At 37.2% G+C, this 22993-nt stretch overlaps 1 protein-coding gene across 1 annotated transcript in view; it reads right to left on the bottom strand.

Annotated features, from left to right (window-relative positions):
* KCNN2 (potassium calcium-activated channel subfamily N member 2) overlaps nucleotides 1-22993 on the bottom strand; it is a 174236-nt gene that overhangs the window by 30622 nt on the left and 120621 nt on the right. The window contains exon 5 of the mRNA XM_061188055.1: nucleotides 14574-14715. Coding sequence (XP_061044038.1) covers nucleotides 14574-14715 — 142 coding nt within the window. The remainder of the gene's footprint in view (nucleotides 1-14573; nucleotides 14716-22993) is intronic.

Genomic DNA, 22993 nt, shown 5'->3' with positions numbered 1-22993 from the left:
CAGAACACCTAAATAGACATTTCTCCAAAGAAAGCATACAGATGACTGAGAGTCACATGAAAAGATGGTCAACATCACTAATTATTAGAGAAATGCAAATTAAAACCACAGTGAGGTATCACCTCACACCAGTCAGAATGGCCAAAAAGTCTACAAATGACAAATGCTGGAGAGGGTGTGAAGAAAAAGGAACCCTCCTACACTGTTGGTGGTAATGTAAATTGGTACAACCACTACAGAGAAGAGTATGGAGGTTCTTCAAAAAACTAGAGTTGCCATATGATCCAGCAATCCCATTCCTGGGCATATATCAAGACAGAACTACATTCAAAAAGATACATGCACCCATATGTTCACAGCAGCACTATTCGCAATAGCCAAGACATGGAAACAACCTAAATGTTCATCGACAGAGGAATGGATAAAGAAGATGTGGTACATATATACAATGGAATATTACTCAGCCATAAAAAAGAATGAAATAATGCCATTTGCAGCAACATGGATGCAACTAGAGATTATCATACTAAGTGAAGTCTGACAGAGAAAGAGAAATACCATAAGATATCACTTATATGTGGAATCTAAAATATGGCATAAATGAACCTATCTACAAAACAGAAACAGACTCACAGACATAGACATCAGACTTGTGGTTTCCAAGGGGGAGGTGGGGAGGTGGGGAGGGAGAGGGATGGACTGGGAGTTTGAATTTAGTAGATATAAACTATTACATTTAGAATGGATAAACAACCAGGTCCCTACTGTATAGTACAGGGAACTATATTCAATAACCTGTGATAAACCATAATGAAAAAGAATATGAAAAAGAATGTATATATGTGTATAACTGAGTGACTTTGTTGTACAGCAGAAATTAGCACAACGTTGTAAATCAACTCTACTTCAATAAAAAAAATAAGATGTAGTGCCTTTCTCTGTTGTATTCTTCTCTAATATAGCACATACATTGATAGACATGTCGGTCCCTAGAATGTAAAAGAAGTTCAGCAGCTCATTTTCCCCAAGATCATTTATCACACAGTGTTTGAAAAATTCAGAGAAGTGACATATTTTTACTTTAGATCACTGGTGATGCTGATCCTACTAACACTTCTAAGAATGATTTTGAAACACCACTTTGGGATCAAGCTTTAATAACTTAATACACAAGCCTATGGAGAGGGAGATTCCTTTAATAGCACACCAGGGAAAGGTTTTGATTCTTTCCTTATTTAAAAAGGCATCTGCCAAAGATTCAACATAATAATAATAAAATTTATAATTTTGGGGGAAATTCCAGAATACTCACCATCACAGAGAAGGACTCTGCCAAAAATTGCTAAAGTTCAGATTATTCCAGTGTTAAATTAATTATCCTCCTGGGTCTTACAATAGCTCCTAAAAGGTCAAACTTTAGTTTGATAGCTGATTGATTGCCTATCACTAATGAAAATTTCTTAACATATTTTGAAAAAATCATGCTTTCTACTGAAAATGCACCTAAGTTAATAAAATAGCTGAAAGATTAACTTGCATTTTAAAATATTAACTTGTTCTTCAAAGGGAAGGTAAAATGAGTACTTGAAAACATTACCCACGTTTTTGTCCCTGGGGTTGACTGATTCAATATCCTAGAACAATGAATACATTTTTTAGTGCACTTGCCTGACAATTATTCTTTCATAAAGATACATAAAACAAGCATTTCTGGCAAGTAAGAAAGATTCTATAAAACATTCAGCTTCAGTATAATATCCCATTGGAGTTTTACAAGATCTCTTTAGGTTATGAAAATAAACAACATTCAAGATAACTTTGAAGATAAATTCCCTCTGAGTGTCTTCAAATACAGTTGGCCCTTGAACAAGGAGGGGATTAGGGATGCCCACCCTCCTTGTTGTTGAAAAATCCGAGTATAACTTATAGTGGGCCCTCCACAGCTGCGAATTCAATCAACCATGGATTGTGTAGTACTACAGTATTTACTACTGAAAAATATTTGCAATAAGTGGATCCAGGCAGTTCAAACCGGTGTTGTTCAAGGGTCAGCTGTATTGTTGATAGGAGGGCAGAGGTCAGTTAAAATGTTCTCATCCTAAGGAAGAGGGGAGAAGGTGTGTGTGGGTTTTTGAGTTCAGTGATAAAACCTGGGCTTAGGAACCCCAACTCTTCTTTAGAGTCATTTGCTTGTTCAGCTCCTTCTTGTGTGCTTTGGTGGCTGGAAAGAAGGAAGTGGTACATAAAACGGGTCATCAACAATGAGTCATCCTCAGGTTTAAATCTCCTTATTAGCAATGATGTCAATGTGAGCGCACGTATTTCAGAGACAGGAAGGGCAGCTCTGCCAATTCAAAGTGCTGATAGTTTAGAAAATGTAGGTGGAATTGTAGAGACAATGAGTCGAATACTAGAAGGTCACAGCAACTTTCAGCTATACTTGCCTGTACCCGGGAAAAAGCAGCTGTCTTATTTCTTAAGAAATTTTCTTGGGGAGAAGTGAAGGTCTGCTTAGGGCAATGGTGGGGAATTTAGCTTTAGGACTGAAAAGGCCCATCATCCCCTCCAGCTGCTCTGCACAAAACAGAAACTATGGTAAGAATTTAAAGATACGCTCTCTTCAATGAGCCTTTATTTGATGAGATTCAACAAACATGCCAGAAAGTACCAAAAAAACAAAAAGTAAGGTAAAAACCTCTTGAAAGTTATTATTTGATATTAAACAAACACCTCATATCAAATTGTACAAGACATATAAAAGATCCTGGGTTTTTTTTTTCCTTATTCACACATGCAACACCAAGGAATGGCTCTAGTCTAGTTTTTCAGGACTCCTACTTCTACTGGCAGGATAAAAGTAATCCTTAAATGCAAAGACAGGAAGTAGCAGGAATATAATCATACTTTAGGTTTAGCCTTCTTTAATACCAGTCATTCTCTTACTATAAGCTCTGGCTAATTTATGGCTCTCTTTTGGAATATCTTCTGATTGAATTAACAGGGTAGTGTTACTACCCTTCAGGGTAAAAACTACTGAACTCTGACAATTGACTGAGATGCCATGTGACCTTAAATCAAGACTCTTTGATACCTGGTAAATTTGATGATGACAATTATGAAGTATTCTTATCCTAATGTGGTGTAAAAAAGTGATTACTTTTTTTTTTTGCTCCCTGAATAAAATTTAAAAAATTAACTGGTGTGATTTTTAAATTGTTACAAAGTGGAAAACCTTTATGCATTGCTTTTGTTTATACAGAATTACTGATGGGATGGAAGAAGCTTAAGTTGCTCAGATCTGAAGTCACCTCACTTTTGTTGAGGAATACATAGTGGACTTGCTGAAATCTAGGGTTTACAGGTCACTATCAGTAGAGGACCACTTATCAGATAATAACCAGTATCCCTAGGACTGTACAGATATTGCTCCATATTTAAAAATAATGTATGCCAAAAAATGCAGTCATCCATACTCTAAATAGTTAAAGGGCCAACAGGAGATGCCATAATTTTACAAAAGTAGAGAAGCAAAAATTAAAAATGAATGACTTTCATTTTAATATAAGACAAGATATACTCTTACCAATGAGGTTGTATTCTACTCTTGAAACAAACATATATTACCCATAGGTAAGGAAAAATGATAGCGTTCAGCTTGTGTTGTATCTTTATGTACAGATATAAAATGGTAGATAGGGTAACTTTTTAAATGCTAAGCAAATCAATTACTTTATTATAAAGTTGGAGATACTGAGAAACTAGCTGGTACTGACAAAAAGCTAAGACACCATGATGTAACACTGTTATTTGCCTGCCTTCAACCAAAAGGATAAAGCCATTTAAACTTCATCCCAGAGTTTATCGTGGCATCCAAAACAATAAATCCTCAGGTCCTTAGCACCTCCTCAAAAAGCAGAAGGATAGGGGATTGGAATCAAGATGGTGGAGTAGTAGGGCATGGAACTCACCTCTTCCCACAAATACATCAAGAATACACGTACAAATGGAACATTTCTCACAGAACACCTACTGAACACTAGCAGAAGACCTCAAACATCTGAAAGGACAAGAAAGATCTCCAAGTAATGGGGTAGCATGAAAGGGGCTGTGCAATTTAGGAAGCAGAGCTGAAATCTTTGCCCACGGCTGTGCAAACCGCAGAGTCACACCTCCGCAGCTGGCTTTGCAAATGCAGTGCCTGTGGAACATCTGAACAGACAACTGGTGCTCCCACGGCTGGGATGGGTCTGGCCTTAGCAGCTGTGGGCTTTGTGGGCACGTACACATGGGGGCTGGGCTGGGCCAGGGTCTGAGATGCCTCCATAGCTCCCACAGCGGGTCCAGGTGCATGACGACTGCAGTCCTGGGACCTGACTTTAGCAGACCTGTGCTGGTGGCTTTGTGAAAAACAAAGACTGAGAAGCACCAGGGTTGATAGTCAGCATACCCATGGTTACAGAGGGGCCAAGGGCAGTGCTAACAACAGTGTGCTTTGTGAGCCTGCACAATGGATGAAAGGTGACATAGCAGAGTACACTCACAGGTGAACAGGCCCAGTAGAGAAATACTCAGTGGCTTCTCTCCCTGTGGGAGCACTCCAATCCCGCCTACCTCACACTGCATATCAGAAATGCAGCTCAGAAACGGAGCTGGGGGCTTCTACTCCAACAACTAGGGAGCAGACCCTGCCCTGGACAGGCCAGTGACAGCCACAGAGCAAAGAGGAGGCCCTGCTCAATATCCAGTGCAGGCTCTGGTCACCACAACGTCAGTCACACCTCCTATCAAGGGGATAACGGCCAGAATACACTGAGGAAAGACGTGGCAGGCATCCATACTAAAAACAGCTTTCACACCAAAAAATATTAATGAGTTTACATGCAGGCTACACAGGGACGTTCCCACATAAAAATAGTCCTCCAAGACCACAGTAGATAATTGTTCTTCCTAAACTCATAGAGCAACAGAAATATAAGTAAAATGAAAGCAGAGAAACCACTCCCAATTAAAAGGTCGAGATAATTCCCCTGAAAGGACAAACAATGAAACAGATCTCTTCAGTCTAATAGTCATAGAGTTCAAAAAGGAGATAATGAAAAATTTGAAGGAATTAAGAAAGGCTATTGACAGAAATGCAGATTACTGTAAAAAGGAACTGTAAAAAGGAATAATACAGAAGAACAAATTAGTGATCTAGAAGATAGAATAATGGAAATCACACAATCAGGACAGCAGACAGAAACCCAAATGAAAACAGAAAGAAAGCAGTATAGGAGACCTATGGGATAGGTCTACACATAATAGAGATCCCAGAAAGAGAATAGAGAATTGAAAATGTATTTGAAGAAATTATGGCTGAAAACTTCCCAAAACTAAAGAAAGAAACAGATATCCAGATACAGGAAGCACAGAGGGTCCTGAACAAGATAAACCCAAATAGACCTACACCAAGACATATTATAATAAAAATGGCAAAAGTTAAAGAGGATTCTAAAGGCAGCAAGAGAAAAACAAAGAATTAATTACAAGGGAACCCCCATAAGGCTATTAGCGGATTTCTCTACAGAAATGATGCGGGCCAGAAGGGAGTAACAAGATATATTCAAAGTCCTAAAAGGGAAAAATCTGCAACCTAGGATACTCTACCCAGCAAGATTATCATTTAGAATAGAGGGAGAAATACAGAATTTTTTAGACAAGTAAAAACTAAAAGAATACAGCAATACTAAACCTACCCTAAAGAAAATACGGAAAGGTCTTCTCTAAATAGAAAAGTAGCAAGAATCTGTAGAAAAGAGAAAATCACAATTGGAAAGTAAATCACTTAAATAAGACAGTACACAGATTAAAAAAATCAAAAAAATTCTGTGAAAGCAATAACCACAATGAACAGAAAAAGGATGAAAATGAAGATGCAAAATAGGACATCAAAATCATAAAATGTGGGGGAAGAGAATAAGAAAATGTAGATTTTTTTTTCTAGAATGTGTTTGAGCCTATGACTACCAGTATAAAGCAAGTAGATATAGGAAGGGGTTATCATACTTAACAAACAGAGCAACCACAAATCAAAAACATACAATAGATTCACAAAAACCAAAAAGAAGAGAACATAAGCATAATACAAAAGAAAATCATCAAACTACAAAAGAAAATCATCAAACTACAAAAGGAAAAACAAAAAGAAAAAGAAAGGGACAAAGAAGAAATATAAAATCAATGGAAAAACAAGGTTAAAATGGCAATAAATACATATCTATCAATAATTACCTTAAATGTCAATGGACTAAATGCTCCAATCAAAAGACACAGAGTGGTAGAATGGATAAAAAAACAAGATCCTACAATATGCTGCCTACAAGAGACACACTTTAGGGCAAAGCGCAGATAAATTAAAAGTGAGGGGATGGAAAAAGATATTTCATGTAAATGGAAAGGACAAGAAAGTGAGGGGTCACAATGCTTATATCAGACAAAATAGACTTTAAAACAAAGGCTATAAAGAAAGGTAAAGAAGGACACTATATAATGATAAAAGGATCAATACAAGGAGAGAATATTACACTTGTCAATATATATGCACCCAATATATGTACACCCAAATACATAAAACAAATACTAACAGACATAAAGGGAGAAATTGACAGGAATACAATAATAGTAGGAGACTTTAACACCCCACTCACATCAAAAGATAGATTTTCAAGAGAGAAAATCAATAAGGCAACAGAGATCTTAAATGATACAACATAACAGTTAGACTTAATTAGGACATTACATCCAAAAAAAGCAGAATACACATTCTTTACAAGTGCACATGGAACATTCTCTAGGATTGACCACATACTTGGGCACAAAACAAGTCTCAACAAATTGAAGAGTATAGAAATGATTTCAAGCATCTTTTCTGACCACAATGGCATGAAACTAGAAATCAACCACAGAAAAGAAATGAGAAAAAAAACAATTACATGGAGACTAAACAACATGCTACTATAAAACCAATGGGTCAATGATGAAATCAAAGCAGAAATTAAAAAATACCTTGAGGCAAATGACAATGAAAACACAACCATACAAAATCTATGGCATGCAGCAAAGGCAATTCTTAGAGGGAAGTTCATAGTAATACAGGCCTTCCTTAAGAAACAAGAAAAATCTCAAACAATCTAACCCGTCTAAAAGAATTATAAAAAGAATAATGAACAAAACCTAAAGTCAGCAGAAGGAAGGAGATAATAAAGATCAGCGAGGAAGTAAATAAAATAAAGATTAAAAACAATAGAAAAAATTAATAAAACCAAGAGCTCATTCTTTGAAAGGGTAAGCAAAATTTACAAACCTCTGGCTAGGCTCACCATGAAGAAAGACAGATGACCCAAATAAATAAATAAAATAAGAAATCAAAGAGGAGAAATCACAACAGATACAGTAGAAATACAAAAAAACATAAGAGAATACTATGAACAATTATATGCCAACAAATTTGACAACCTCAAAAAAATGAACAACTTTCTAGAAACATACAGCCCACCAAAACTGAATCAAGAAGAAATAGATAACTTGAACAGACCAATTGCTAGAAATGAAATCGAATCAGTAATAAAAAACTCCCTACAAACAGAAATCCAGGACCAGATGGCTTCACTGGGAAATTCTATCAAACATACAAAGAAAAACTTATACTGATTCCTCTCAAACTCTTCCAAAAGATTGAAGATGAAGGAATACTCCCAAAGACATTCTATGAAGCCACGATCACCCTGACGCCAAAACCAGACAAAGACACTAACAACAAAGAAAATTACAGGCCAATATCTTTGATGAATATAGATGCAAAAATTCTGAACAAAATATTAGCAAAGTGAATCCAACAGCACATAGGAAATGTCATACACCATGACCAAGTGGGATTCATCCCAGGTTCACAAGGATGGTTCAACACACACAAATCAATCAATGTAATACACCACATCAACAAAAGACAAAAAACCACATGATCATCTCAACAAATGCAGAAAAAACATTTGATAAAATTTAACATCTATTCATGATAAAAACCCTTATGAAAGCGGGTATAGAGGGAACATATCTCAACATAAAAGCTATTTATGACAAACCCACAGCCAGTATAATACACAATGGTGAAAAGCTGAAAGCCTTCCTGCTAAAATCTGGAACAAGACAAGGATGCCCACTCTCACCACTTCTCTTCAACACTGTAGTGGAAGTCCTAGCCACAGCAATCAGACAAGAAAAAGAAATAAAAGGTATTCAGTTTTGTAGGGAAGAGGTAAAATTGTCATTATGCAGATGACATGATAATATACATAGAAAACCCTAAAGACTCCACACAAAAACTACTAAAACTGATAAACTAATTCAGCAAGGTAGCAGGATACAAGATTAACATACAGAAATTGGTTGCATTTCTTTACACTAATAATGAAATATAAGAAAGGGAATGCAAACTAACAATCCCTTTTAAAACTGCACCCAAAAAAATTCTTAGGAATAAATCCCACCAAGGACATGAAAGACTTATATGCTGAGAACTACACAGCATTAAAACAGGAAATTAAAGATGATTCAAAGAAATGGAAAGCTATCCCATGCTCTTGGATTGAAAGAATTAATACTATTAAAATGAGCATACTATCCAAAGCAATCTACAGATTCAATGTGATCCCTATTAAATTACCCATGACATTTTTCACAGAAATAGAACAAATAATTCTAAAATTTATATGGAACCATAAAAGACCCAGAATTGCCAAAGCAATCCTGAGGAAAAAGAACAAAGATGGAGGCATAAACCTCCCAGACTTAAGATGATACTACAAGGCTATAGTAATCAAAACAGCAAGGTATTGGCACAAAAACAGACATACCGATAAATGGAACATAATAGAGAGCCCAGAAATAAACCTGCACACCTATAAATGATTAATCTTCAACAAATGAGGCAAGAATATACAATGGAGAAAAGACAGTCTCTTCAGCAAGTGGTGTTGTGAAAGTTAGACAGCCCCATGTAAATCAATGAAGTTAGGACCCACCCTCACACCATACACAAAAATAAACTCCAAATGGCTCAAAGACCTAAAATATAAGACAAGACACCATAAAACTCCTAGAAGAGAACATAGGCAAAACATTTTCTGACATAAATTGTACCAATGTTTTCTTGGGTCAGCCTTCCAAGGCAAAAGAAATAAAAACAAAAATAAACAAATGGACCTAATCAAACTTACAAGCCATTGCACAGCAAAGGAAACTATAAACAAAATGAAAAAAACTACGGAATGGGAGAAAATATTTGAAAATGATGTGACCAACAAGGGCTTAATCTCCAAAATATACAAACAGCTCATACAACTCAACAACAAAAAAACCAAACAACCCAATCAAAAAATTGGCAGAAGACCTAAATAGACATTTCTCCAAAGAAGACATACAGATGGCCAATAGGCACATGAAAAAGATGCTCAACATCACTAATTATTAGAGAAATGCAAATCAAAGCTACGAGGTACCACCTCACACCGGTCAGAATGGCCGTTATTAAAAAGTCTACAAATAACAAATGGTGCAGAGGGTGTGGAGAAAAGGGAACCCTCCTACATTGTTGGTGGGAATGTAAGTTGGTGCAGCCACTATGGAAAACAGTATGGAAGTTCCTCAGAAAACTAAAAATAGAGTTGCCATATGATCCAGCAATCCCACTCCTGGGCATATATCCAGACAAAACTATAATTCAAAAAGATACAAGTACCCCTATGTTCATAGCAGCACTATTTACAATAGCTAAGACATGGAAACAACCTAAATGTCCATCGACAGATGAATGGATAAAGAAGATGTGGTATATATATATATATATATATATATATATATATATATATATATATATACACACACACACACACACACACAATGGAATACTACTAAGCCATAAAGAAGAATGAAATCATGCCATTTGCAGCAACATGGATGGACCTAGAGATTATCATACTAAGCAAAGTGAGTCAGAAAGAAAAAGACAAGTACCATATGATATCACATGTGGAATCTAAGATACCACACAAATCAACATACCTACAAAACAAAAACCGACTCACAGACATAGAGAACAAACTTTTGGTTGCCAAGGTGGGTGGGATAGGGGAGGGAAGAATTGGGAGTTTGGGATTAGTAGAGGCAAACTATTATATATAGGATTGGTAAACAACAAGATTCTACTGTATAACATAGGGAACTATACTATATTCAATATCCTGTGACAAACCATAAAGGAAAAAGAATATATATTATGTATAACTGAGTCACTGTGCTGTACAGAAGAAATTAATAGAACATTGTAAAACAACTATATTTCAATAACATTTTTTAAAAAAGAGGAAGGATAGAAGAATAAGGAAAAAGTAAGTAATTACAACCTTAATAGTTTTCTCTTGAAGGGTAATGAGGGACCTTGTCTATTAGGCAATCCTATGATCTTAGGTTTTTAAAATAATACCCAGGGGAAAGGAAGAGATCTTTGTCTCTTAAGCTCTAATATTAGTTAGGTCTTGGTAAAAGAAAAATTTCTACTTGACTTGTTTGATCTATCACAATGGAATTCTTGTTCAGGCATTTCAGTATATAAAGTCCACTTGTTTTAGTATTTTCATAATAATCTATGTATAGCATTGTAAACACACCTAAAACTCATTTAAAAAGCTTTGCATGATTGTCTTGGATTTACAATTTACATTTCAGGCAAGGAGAAGTTATTTTTTGATAAGACCATTTGTTTCTCTCTTAGAAATATTCTGGAAAACTCTCTCTCCTCATGGTTTAACAATATATTTCTGCCAAGACCATGGCAGAAATGTCCTAAATCTTAATGTCCTTGGCTCCCAAAAATATAACTCATGTCATAAATTAAGCTATTTAAAAATTTTAAATTAAATTTTAATTTTGAGTTTTTACCAATGAAATGTGAACATCTAAGATGATCCTATGAAATAATTCATTAGCTTTATGAAGAAATAATGCAGTGCTAATTTCTTTATGTCTACATTTTTGAAATAGGAAAGCTTTGTAGGTATTAGCATTCAGATCAACTGTATTTTACTTCAAAGTGAAGAAAAACACATAAAGATATAAATTCTATCAAAATTTCCTAAACACGGGCTTCCCTGGTGGCGCAGTGGTTGAGAATCTGCCTGCCAATGCAGGGGACACGGGTTCGAGCCCTGGTCTGGGAAGATCCCACACGCCGCAGAGCAACTGGGCCCGTGAGCCACAATTACTGAGCCTGCGCGTCTGGAGCCTGTGCCCCGCAATAAGAGAGGCCGCGACAGTGAGAGGCCCGCGCACCGCGATGAAGAGTGGCCCCCGCCTGCCACAACTAGAGAAAGCCCTCACACAGAAACGAAGACCCAACACAGCCATAAATAAATAAATTAATTAATTTAAAAAAAATCCTTATAAAAAAAAAAAATTCCTAAACACAAGAACAAGAAAATTGAAATATAGAAGAACACAAAGAATCATAGTACTTCCGAGACAATACACAAGATGATTCAGGGATGACCCTGTGCTCTCCCAGGAGTATTGTGAATTGCGTTTCTTTTTCACAATTTATTAAAGGCCAGAGAAACACAGAGAGATGACTCATGAGAAATGTGACAATGTGTATTTTACCTAAACATGCATTGCAAAAGTCCAGGGGAGAATAGACAGGAAAAAGAAAGAAAAAAAAAAAGCAAAAAGAAAAAAAAAAGCCTGAAATTAAAAAAAAAGTCATATCTAGCTTAGACAATCCCAAAGTGACAAACTGGTATTTAAACTTCCTGATATCAAAAGCAAAAAAAAAAAAAAAAAAAAAAAAAAAAAAAAATTGTCTGACCAAAGAGAAACACAGTTCATCTAAAGGAAACTAACCTTTTATATAGACTCTGAAAAAAACCTATGTTTTAGGAAACTATATTTGTCAGCCACTCTCTGTAATAGTTTCTAGGTAACTGCAATACATAGGCTCTTCATCCCCAGGAAATTTACATGGGATATAACCAATTCCCAGAAGCTCACCCCCAGAAGACTGCTCTGTGGCCTGACTCTGTGGGAATTTACTTGGCTGAAGGATAGAGACAATGCAAGTCTACACAGTACTTCAATTAGGCTAGTCAAAGAGCACTCAATTTCTCTATATGCAAGTAAACAATTTTTGATTGGGTCAATTAAGAAATGTCTGTTCCTTAAGAGGGAGATGGAATGGAGCTCCTCAGCCTAAGGACAGAGGGACTGTTTTCACTGTGAGCTTAGAGGACAGCAGTGAAGTCACTGTAAATTTCCCTGCATATAACATTTTTGTGTCCATATAGATTACAAGTGGCTTATAAAATATTTTCTAAAAATAAAGTAAGATCACCAGTGACACCTAAGCAAGGAAGTAGTTCGATGAACTAAATATAAAATTTGTGCCGTCAGATGAGATTTTGCAGGAGCTGTTCTTGAGACATTAGGGACAGAGAAAAAAATGAAGGAAAGATAAAAGTACTACAAGATCCAGGCAAGGTTAACCTCAAACTTGGCTCTGATCCGTGGCAAATGAAGAGGTTTGCATAAACCCTGAGTCATACCTGATTCAAGAATAAAAGGGGGGTATCTTGCCAAAAAGCAACACCAAGGAAATTGTTTCTAAGAAGCATAAGGGGAAAGACTCTGCAATTACCAGTTCTGTGTTTATAAATAGCATCATTCATGTCCCTTGTGGGCTTGTTATGGGCCCTCCAAAAATACATCCATGCAAATTTTATTTCCCAAAGCATTATACTATATAATAAAATGCTATCTTTTGAGGAAAAAGGAAGTGATCCAAGAGTAAACATAAAGGACCATACCAATTATAACGGAAAAAAATCACTAAAATTCACAAAACTGTACTTTTCTTTTACAAGCAAACAATGTTAAATTATGACCCCAAATCATATTTTCCACAAATGGTCATCTTGTTACTACTGTAACCTTAAAATTAGCCCCCAGGTTTTATTTTCACATCTAGCTATTCAGTGCTACTAAGTGGGAGAAGAATGTTCCCACTCTATGTATGTCATGGGCACTCAGTCCTTCCAGCTAGTTCTGACTCTTGGAACAATCTTCCCAGGCAGCTGCTACAAGGGTACACGCTGCCCTGGCCACCATTCAAAGGCCCTCGCATGGGGAGCCTGTTCCTCTCCTGCCAACTTGGGGGTGGACACAATGAAGGCGTTGGGCAGAGATGCCTAACTTCAGACATCCTGGGAATTTCCTGACTAAGGAGCTTCCAGTACTAGTTCACATCCTTCTGTAGGCAGGAACCAAACAAGCATCAGGATAATGCTCTTTGCTGTAATCCAACGATAAAAAGAAGATAAGGAATGGAGAGAACCTAGGTCACTAAAAGTGGTGCATCTGGCTTAGACATTTCAAAGTTCACACCACATTATAATAAATTTTAGACAATTTGCTAGTCTTTCATTTTCAGACATCTAAAACAAATGGTACACACCAGCCCTGGCCACATCATAGTGTGTAAGGGGCAAGGAACATGTCTGAGCCTGCTAGGTGTCCCAGAAGAGTGACACATCACCACAGGCAGCAAACCTCACTCAAGAGATCCCCAAGATCTGGCCTCCCACCCCCAGCCTCATGCCACTTTTCCTCTTTACTCTGTACACTCCTGGCCTGGTGGCCTTACATCAACGTACCAAGCTTCTCCTTGCCTCACTCTCTTCAAATAAACTATTTCCTCTTCCTGGAATGCCCTTCCTTCCCCCAACTTTGCCTGGCTACCTACCCTTCCCACCGCAGTTTAAAAGTCAACTTTCCAGGAATTTATTTCTCTTAGTAGATCCCATTCTTCTCCCTCAGTCCCCCCGAATCTGATCAGAAATCTTACTTCCTCACATACTTGTCACAAATGTAAATAACAATCATTTGTTAATTATTTTAAAAAGTAGGCATTCCCCTGTAAGCTCCACGAAGGCAGGACAGAGACAGTTCGTCCCTTTTCTGCTATATTCTCAGTTGCTAGGCCAGCGCCATCATCGGCACTCAACAAGTATTTGTTAAAATGATAAATATTATCTAATTATATAATTGGAAAAAAAATGTAATTCTTCAACCGTTCAACACATTGCAAGATCGTTATTATGGTCCACATTTTACAGATGAGAGAAGTACATTTCAGAGAAGAGGACTTCACTCAAGTTCACATGGCTAATAGGAAATGGCAGAACTCAGACTTAAACAAAGAACTTCTGACCTTGAAGCTGAAGCTCTAAGATCAGATTTGCTCATCAAATTAGCACATAGCCCACAAAGAGCATTCTAACAGCACTCTGTCCTCAATGGAGCTTCACAATGAAGAGAATTAGGATGAGAACTGTTGATGTTCTCTCCGAACAGAGGACTGATTTATTTATGCTGCCTTCCTGATGTTTGGAAATTGAAGTAGCGTACTATGACTTATGCACATGGATGGAATGGTCTAAAGTACTTTCTTGAGAGTTCATCAAAGAGACAGAAAGTGAAAAGACACTTACCATAATTCCAGTGAGCAAACAGACTCCTTTCCCACAGTATGTGTTTGGTACCATGTCACCATAACCAATGGAGAGAAAAGTTATTGATATCAACCACATTGCTCCAAGGAAGTTGCTAGTAACATCCTGTTGATCATGGTACCTGAAAAATAGCAAACAAAGCCAGTCCTTCATAATTAATCTAGAGTAGGGCTGCCAAGGGCAGCTTGATTCAATACAGTGAATTTACTAAGTAGCGTCTATAACATGCTCTATTTAGAGGTTTTCAAAGCTCATTATTATAAATAAAATTGGGGTTCTACCTAAGCAATCTGAAAGACATCAGAATTTCTCAACTTTAAAACTAATCTGAAAGAGAAACTGTAAAATATGAAAATTGCTTTTCTCACTGGTTTAAGTTGATTAACGCACATTTATCTTTGAATCCTGCTTTGGCCTTGCTCACATCTCATCCTTCCTTGATGCCCACTGATGTGCCCAACTTGTGGAACAATATGCAGTGCCCCGATCTCCCTCCTCACCTTTGTACCAAAAGAAGCCACGGTGTTCCCTTTGCTACCTTTATTTCTTAATGGGCCAACTCCTAGTCATCTTTCAAAATAAGTTCAGGTGGGAGCCTCTTCTGTCTACGCTCCTCCCAGCCCATTTCTGGGGCTCAGTATCCCATATATTCCTCCATCACAGGACTACATTGTAACTGTATACCTGGAGGTCCTGTACTAGCCATCCTCCTTGAAGATGGAAAATGTACCTTTGATTGCATAATCCATGCCCAGAACTGGAGCTTAATATAAGTTATTACCTCACCAGATACACACAAAGAGTTTATAGTCAAAAAGAGGGAGAGGGATGCAGTTTATCCTCATTATTCTATGAGGGGTCAAATTTTTCTAATGAGAAGGATTTTTATATCAGAAACAGATATAAAATTTTGCTTGAATTATCAGTGTTAAGCAGTAACCCTGGCCCATCGTGGGGCACTATTATCCACCATGCATACAACTGTGAGGCCATGCAAGTTGTTACTTTAGAGCAACTTGCCCTGGATGCATGCTCTGTGTAGTCATGGGGCAGAGTAGCCCTCCTCCATGGCAGTCACACCCCAGACTCTCTCTGGTCACTAGAGACGTTCCTTGCTCTTCATCCAACTTCTGTAAGGACCACCCTTTCTTCCCAGCTCTCAGATACCACTGGGTATGGCTTTCCCTTCCTTATTTCTTGCTCTCCAAAGTGTGCTGATAATCCCCTAGCTTGCACTCACTCAGTCCTGCCTTTCAGCTCGACGACATGTCTGTGTAGCCAGAGCTGTGGAGGCAAGGAGGCTGCCCCATGACCCAAGCCCCAGGATTGATCCCATATACAACCTACATTGGGCCAGTGCATTCTCTTTTTTTTTTTCTTTCTGTTCTTCATATCATTCCAAGGCTTCTGCATCTATAGCCCAAAGTGCAGGAAGTTTATAGAGTATAAGCTTTCCTCTGCAGTATCATACCTCTGAAGGGGAGACCATGGATATTGTCTCTGTCTTTGGATACAGAAAGGCCTATGCTTAACACTTTGGTACCTTTGTTTTCTAACAAAGAAGAGAGAACTAAGAAATGGTATTTTTTGCTACTATGGTCTAGGGAAAGAGAAACCTCTGCCTGGAGTGAGTGGAACCCCAGAGTAAGGAAGAGTGACGGCATCACCGTATCTTCAAAAAGAAAATGGAAGGGCACGCACACAGGCAGCCAGCCCTGCTGAGGGGCATCCTGTGATTCTCTGGTGGTGGGAGGGCAGCAACCTCTACCATTCTACCCCAGGGAACTGCCACCATGACTTAGATGCAGAGTCCCCTCTTCCCAGGATGGCTGGGTGGAGAGGCTGTCATTGCCAAAAGGAAGGTCAAGATGCACTCATATTACTCAGCCATAAAAAAGAATGAAATAATGCCATTTGCAGCAACATGGATGGACCTAGAGATTCTCATACTAAGTGAAGTAAGTCAGACAGAGGAAGACAAATATCAGATGATATCACTTATATGTGGAATCTAAGAAAATGATACAAATGAACTTATTTACAAAAAAACCAGACTCAGACATAGAAAACAAATTTATGGTTAACAAAGGGGAGGGGTAAATTAAGAGTTTGGGATTAACAGATATACACTAATATACATAAAATAAATAAACAACAAGGACCTATTGTATAGTACAGGGAACTATATTCAATATCTTGTAATAACCTATAATGGAAAAGAATTTGAAAAAGAATCTATATATGTATATATATATCTGAAAAGAATATATATCTATCTGAATCACTTTGCTGTACACCTGAAACTAACACAACATTGTAAATCAACTATAATTTAAAAAGAAGATCAATTTCTAGCTTTTAAGGAAGCCAGATGAGTGCATTTCCTCTGAGAAACTCTGTTAAATAACATGCACATAGGATTAGGGTGATGCGATCCGTGCTGTAGTTCAGCTACAACATGGGCTACCAGGCTCTGTGGACTGCTCGGGGAGCCTGCTATGCCTGTGTGATGAGGCTTCCTTGGGGCCATGTGGTTTTTATTTCAAACAAGACCCTTAGAAGTAAGCTTTGTATTAATAACCCACTCATGATATTGGGGCTTTCTATGAATAGTCCTCATCAAGCAGTTGCCTGAAACAGGGAATACATTACCCTGGTGTGGGTGTGGGCTACATGAGAGAGGGGAGGCAAAAGCCTCATGGCCTATTCAATTTTTAATTGTGAGACAAAGTTTCTTCTTAACAAATCATGATTTACCCAAAGATTTGATATGCATAAGAGCCGATGGCCCTAATTCCCTGGTGCATATGAAATATTTGTTGAGCCCTCACTATGTGTTCAACACTGACATGCATTTTCTGATTTTACATTGATGTTTTAAGACATGCACAACCTTTCTGGCTGAAAAAGCTATACTCTTCACCCTTTCTATATCAACAAAGTGTCCTCAATCACTACCCCCTTAGAAAATGTGACCATGTCTGAGTGATAACCTCAAGTTATTGCTACATCGCTAGTGACCAGAACACATCTCTAGGCACATGGTGTTCCTTTGGTAGAGCAACTACAAAGAGGAGTTTGAGATTTCATACTGTAAACAAAGGTCTTTAAAGGGGCACCTTCACTGCTGGTGCCCACAGGTCAATCTTCTCAACTTTGGCAAGGGTGTGTGAAAGTCTTTCTCATCTGTTCTTCCTGAAGCACTTTGATTTGGTTTTCAAAGTTTAGAGCAGTAAATGACTTTGAAAGTTACAATAAAAAGCATTCACTGACTCTTCTTTAGTTACCTACATTTAATAAATACACAAGTTTTAAATACAATTTAAATACAAATTGCTCCCATCCTCATTAAACTCTTCACCATTCTCAAGTATTATGCCATTATATCATTCAGTTATTAATTGTTATATGTTATGCATGTTATATTGGGTCAGATACTGTAAAGCTGTATTGAAGGGACTAATTAGAAACAAATATCTTTCTAGGAGTTGGTATTTAAGGGCTTGGGGTTCAATGGTAAATTATCTTTTTTGCTTAATAAATAATTAACCTACCTGAAAAATGGCTCAGAATGGAAAAATAACATTTCATACTAATGTGTTTGTTACATTCAGGCATACTTAGTCATGACTAGTCAAGAAGAGGCAGGTAATTAGGGACCACACTAGCTACTATTAGAACAATCAAGGTTTCTTTCTTGGCAACTCAGAAACAAATATTAGACTTATCAACAGGATGACGTTTTCACTTAGAACACTTCCAGGTTTTGAATTTATTCCAGAGTCACACCACTGCGAACGATTAATATATACAATTTAAACGGTTAAAAATTTTCAAAACGTTTCTCACAGTTTAAGTTCACGTCACAAACTTACTCAGACAATTCCGACCTTCTCCACAAGGGGAGCTATTCTGGGAAAGACTTGAAGAAATGACTCACATGGCAAATTTCAAATTCTAATGAATATGAATGCTTGTTTAATTAAAATATATTAAAGAAGATCAAAATTAGTGTAAGGAATGCCTAATGATCGCAAGCTTTTTTAAAAAAGGAATTTAGCGTTTAGGGAGAGGACCTATTGCTGTTTTACAGCATTGCATGTTTTAGAGACTTAAAGATTGTAAGATCAGCTTTAATGTTTTAAAAGAAGTAAAACGTTCCTTTTCTTAGTTTCCATTCATTTCTTCATTCATTCTCGACTGTGGGTCTACCACTGTTTCTTAAATCACAAATATGGCAGCTTTCCACAATATTTGTTTAAATTCACAAGGGTGATCTTTCCAAGAGCATTACTGAATTCTTCCCGCTCAATGAAGCAGCCTCTGCCCATCACTCCTGCCTCTCTCACAGCACCACTCCATAAGTAACAGGAGCTCTGGCCATAGTAATGGCTGGCAGTTATGCCATCCTCTTCCCCAGATCTTTCTCTACAGGTACATTTCCTTCTGCCTAAAACCACCCTCCCCCACCTTCCTAGCCCTGATTTGTACTTTGAGAATCTGCTCATAACTCCCCTTTTCCAGACTCCACATAGCATTTTTAGCATGGTACTCTAGGCTGGACTATAGGTCCTTTCTCTGTATCCTGGGAGCCTCTTATAGATATCTCTCATGCCATCAGTCAATGTCAACATGGGTCATAACACATATAATGTATACTTTGCTTATCAAACATGCCCCGAGAATCTAAACTATAAAGAATTTGAGGACAAAGATTATGCCTTACTCATTATTTTATCTTCGCTTAGAAGAATAGAGCAGGGAATTGGTGTTTATTGAATTAATTAATATGACAGTATGAAACATTTTTTCTCAAACTGACTTGCCCTTGGCCACATGTTAGGCCTTCAGGATCACAAATATAGAAGTACAAAAAAGGGACAGAAATGAGTCTTTCCCATCAATCAATATGAATCAGATTTGTCATGTTATGTTCCAAGATCTGTAGGCAACTTATAAGTTATTTTTACACATGTAAAAAATATTCAACAATGGAAGCTTACAGCTGACAAACTATGTTCATTAATCCTTTTCCATTAAACATACTATTAATACTATGAATAGCAAAAATACCTTAATTTTCAGCTCTGATCTCAAATGTCAGCCTCAGTTATATAGTGAAAAGTATTATGGAGATTCAAATGCACGTGATCAATCTATCATCAATTCTCTCTCCTGAATCCACCATTCTCTCCTGAAATATCACTAAAATGATAGTAAGGCAATTTAAAAAAGGTATAAGCCCACAATAACAAAAAAAAAAAAAAAAAAAAGGAAAAGAGAAATCAGAGAATGAAAAATAACACATTTTTATACAAACAAAAGGGCATGGGGAATTCTGCTTCCAGCCAAGATGGAACAACAAAGGACTGAATTCATGCTGCTTCTTGAAACAACTACAAAACCAGACAAATATTTGAAACAATAGTGAACAAGACATAGATAATCTAGAAACAAAGAACAGTGATCCCTGAGAGATGGTAAACAGCCAAAGTGAGTCATAAAATTGCCCCAGCTTAATGCCTCAAGAAAGATTCCAGAATGTATCTCAGGTATGGAAATCAGCAGAGCCCAGAGGTCTCCCCAAGTTGAGGACAGAGCTGGGAATACAGGGAGGCCATGAGTTTATAGGGCCAAAAACCAGAGAGGAAACATCTGCACAGAGAGAGATCCAGAGATCTGTAGAAAGGTCTCCTTGATTATTCAGCCAAGTACTTACTGATCGATATGCACAAGTAAAACTGCAAGGTTGGAAAAGTGAAAATACTATATGTAAAGTGGTACATTATCATTTGAAGGTAGACTGTAGTAAGTGATACAATGTCAGGGGAAGATAAAACTGTGACAATTTAATTATAGTATACCTAAGTGTATAGGTATGCTATAACTCCTAAAAGAATCATTAAAATAATACATCAAAGAGTAATAAGTGATAATCTAATAAAGGATATAAGATAGAATAAAAAACGATAAGCAATCCAAAAGGAGGCAGAAATCGGAGAAAGGAACAGAGACTGGATGGGACAAATAGAAAACAAGTAGCCAGAGGACAGATTTACCCAAGCATATCTGTAACCACATTAAATATAAATGGCCTAAATACCCAAAATTAAAAGGCATAGATTATTATAGAACCCATGGAAGGTTCACAGCTTGGAGAAACCAGATGTCATGCAATGAGTGGGTAAAGTCCAAAGTTGAAAACAGGAGAAATTATGATGTCTAAGTATATTGAATAATAGATGCCCAGGTGCTTGCCCCTGCCTGGTATTGCTAGACAACTAACAGGTGATAGAGGTTTGTTCACTGAGGAAACACTGGAGATTCTGATCCAGGCCCCAGCTAAGGTCAGGAAAGACGTTTGGGGCTGAAAACGTGGTAATTAAATTCAAGTTTCCAAGAGGAACAACAACATTCCCAGTTTACTTTCTTCAATCCCTGTTCTTGACCCTATATTAGAACTTACTAATACAGAGAAAGAATATATTTCTCTCTGGAGAAACAGAATAGTTTCAGTGAAAAGACATTCATGTACTAACAGCAAGGATTTTCTAATGAAAAATGCAGCTCTCCACTTATCCACCCATAGTGAATTTCACCAGACACTAAGCTCCTCTCCCCATCCAAAGTTTCCAATTCCCACTCTTGAACGTGAAAGACTAGCAAATGATCAGCACACATTGGAAGTATACTTTCTATAAAAAAGATACTGACAAAAATGGGAGGGGAAAAGAAAGGAAAGAAAGAAGGGAAAAGGGAGGAAACAGAATAATCTCCAGACAATGGAGAGTGATGGGGTGTGGGACTCCTGAACTTTCTAAGTTATATCATGAAAGAACTAAAGGAAAATATAAAATCCATAAAAAGGAACAGGATGCTACAAAGAAGTGCAATTAAAGAATAAAAAAGAGGGACTTTTAAAAAACTTAAAATTATAATGAAAAAAGTAATCGCAATACAATTAGAATATAAATTGGTAGAAATCTCCCAGAAAGTAGAACAAAAGACAATAAGAGAAGGGAAAATGGAGAACAAAGAAGATATATTCTCAGAGAACACAGAGCGTCTAACAACTAACTTCAAAAGGAGAACACAGAAGTGGAAGGAAAGAAATGATAATTTTTAAAAATTTCTTTGGTTTTCCAGGAAAACTGGAAGGCAGGCATCTCTAAAGGAAAGTTCTACTTAGTATTTGCACAGAGAATAACGAAAGACCTGTGCCGAGGGGGATCATCGTAAATTTTTAAATACTAGGAATAGAGAGATGATCTTTGAAAGTTTCAAAGGGGAAAAACAGATCAAAGATAAACATTAAAAATGGTTGCCTCGCAATAACAGACATATGGGTCAATGGAACAGAACAGAGAGCTCAGAAATAAACTCACACACCTATGGACAATTAATCTTCAACAAAGGAGGCAAGAATATACAATGCAGAAAAGACAGCCTCTTCAGCAAGTGGTGTTGGAAAAGTGGGACAGCCACATGTAAATCAATGAAGTCAGAACACACCCTCACACCATACACAAAAATAAACTCAAAATGGCTTAAAGACTTAAATATAGGACATGACACGATTAAACTCCTAGAAGAGAACATAGGCAAAACATTCTCTGACATAAATCGTACCAATGTTTTCTTAGGTCAGTCTCCCAAGGCAATAGAAATAAAAGCAAAAGTAAACAAATGGGACCTAATCAAACTTACAAGCTTCTGTACCACAAAGGAAACCATAAACAAAATGAAAAGACAACCTATAGACTAGGAGAAAATATTTGTAAATGATGCAACTGATAAGGGCTTAATTTCCAAACTACACAAACAGCTCATACAACTCAATAACAAAAAAACAACCCTATCCAAAAATGGGCAGAAGACCTAACCAGACATTTCTCTAAAGAAGACATACAGATGGCCGAGAGGCACATGAAAAGATGCTCAACATCACTAAGTATTAGAGAAATGCAAATTGAAACTACAATGAGGTACCACCTCACACCGGTCAGAATGGCCATCATTAAAAAAATCTACAAATAATAAATGTTGGAGAGGGTGTGGAGAAAAGGGAGCCCTCCTACACTGTTGGTGGGAATGTAAACTGGTGCAGCCATTATGGAAAACACTATGTAGGTTCCTCAAAAAACTAAAGATAGAGTTGCCATATAATCCAGCAATCCCACTCCTGAGCATATACCCAGACTATATAAAAGCTATAATTTTCGAAAGCTTTAATTCGAAAAGATACATGCACCCCTATGGTCATAGCAGCTCTATTTACAATAGGCAAGGCATGGAAACAACCTAAATGTCCACTGACAGATGAATGGATAAAGAAGATGTGGCATATATATACATACATATACATACAGGTACAATGGACTATCACTCAGCCATAAAAA

The sequence above is a fragment of the Eubalaena glacialis genome, chromosome 4 (genome assembly GCF_028564815.1).
Source record: "Eubalaena glacialis isolate mEubGla1 chromosome 4, mEubGla1.1.hap2.+ XY, whole genome shotgun sequence".
NCBI lineage: Eukaryota > Metazoa > Chordata > Mammalia > Artiodactyla > Balaenidae > Eubalaena > Eubalaena glacialis.
This window is presented reverse-complemented; position numbering and strand designations above follow the sequence as displayed.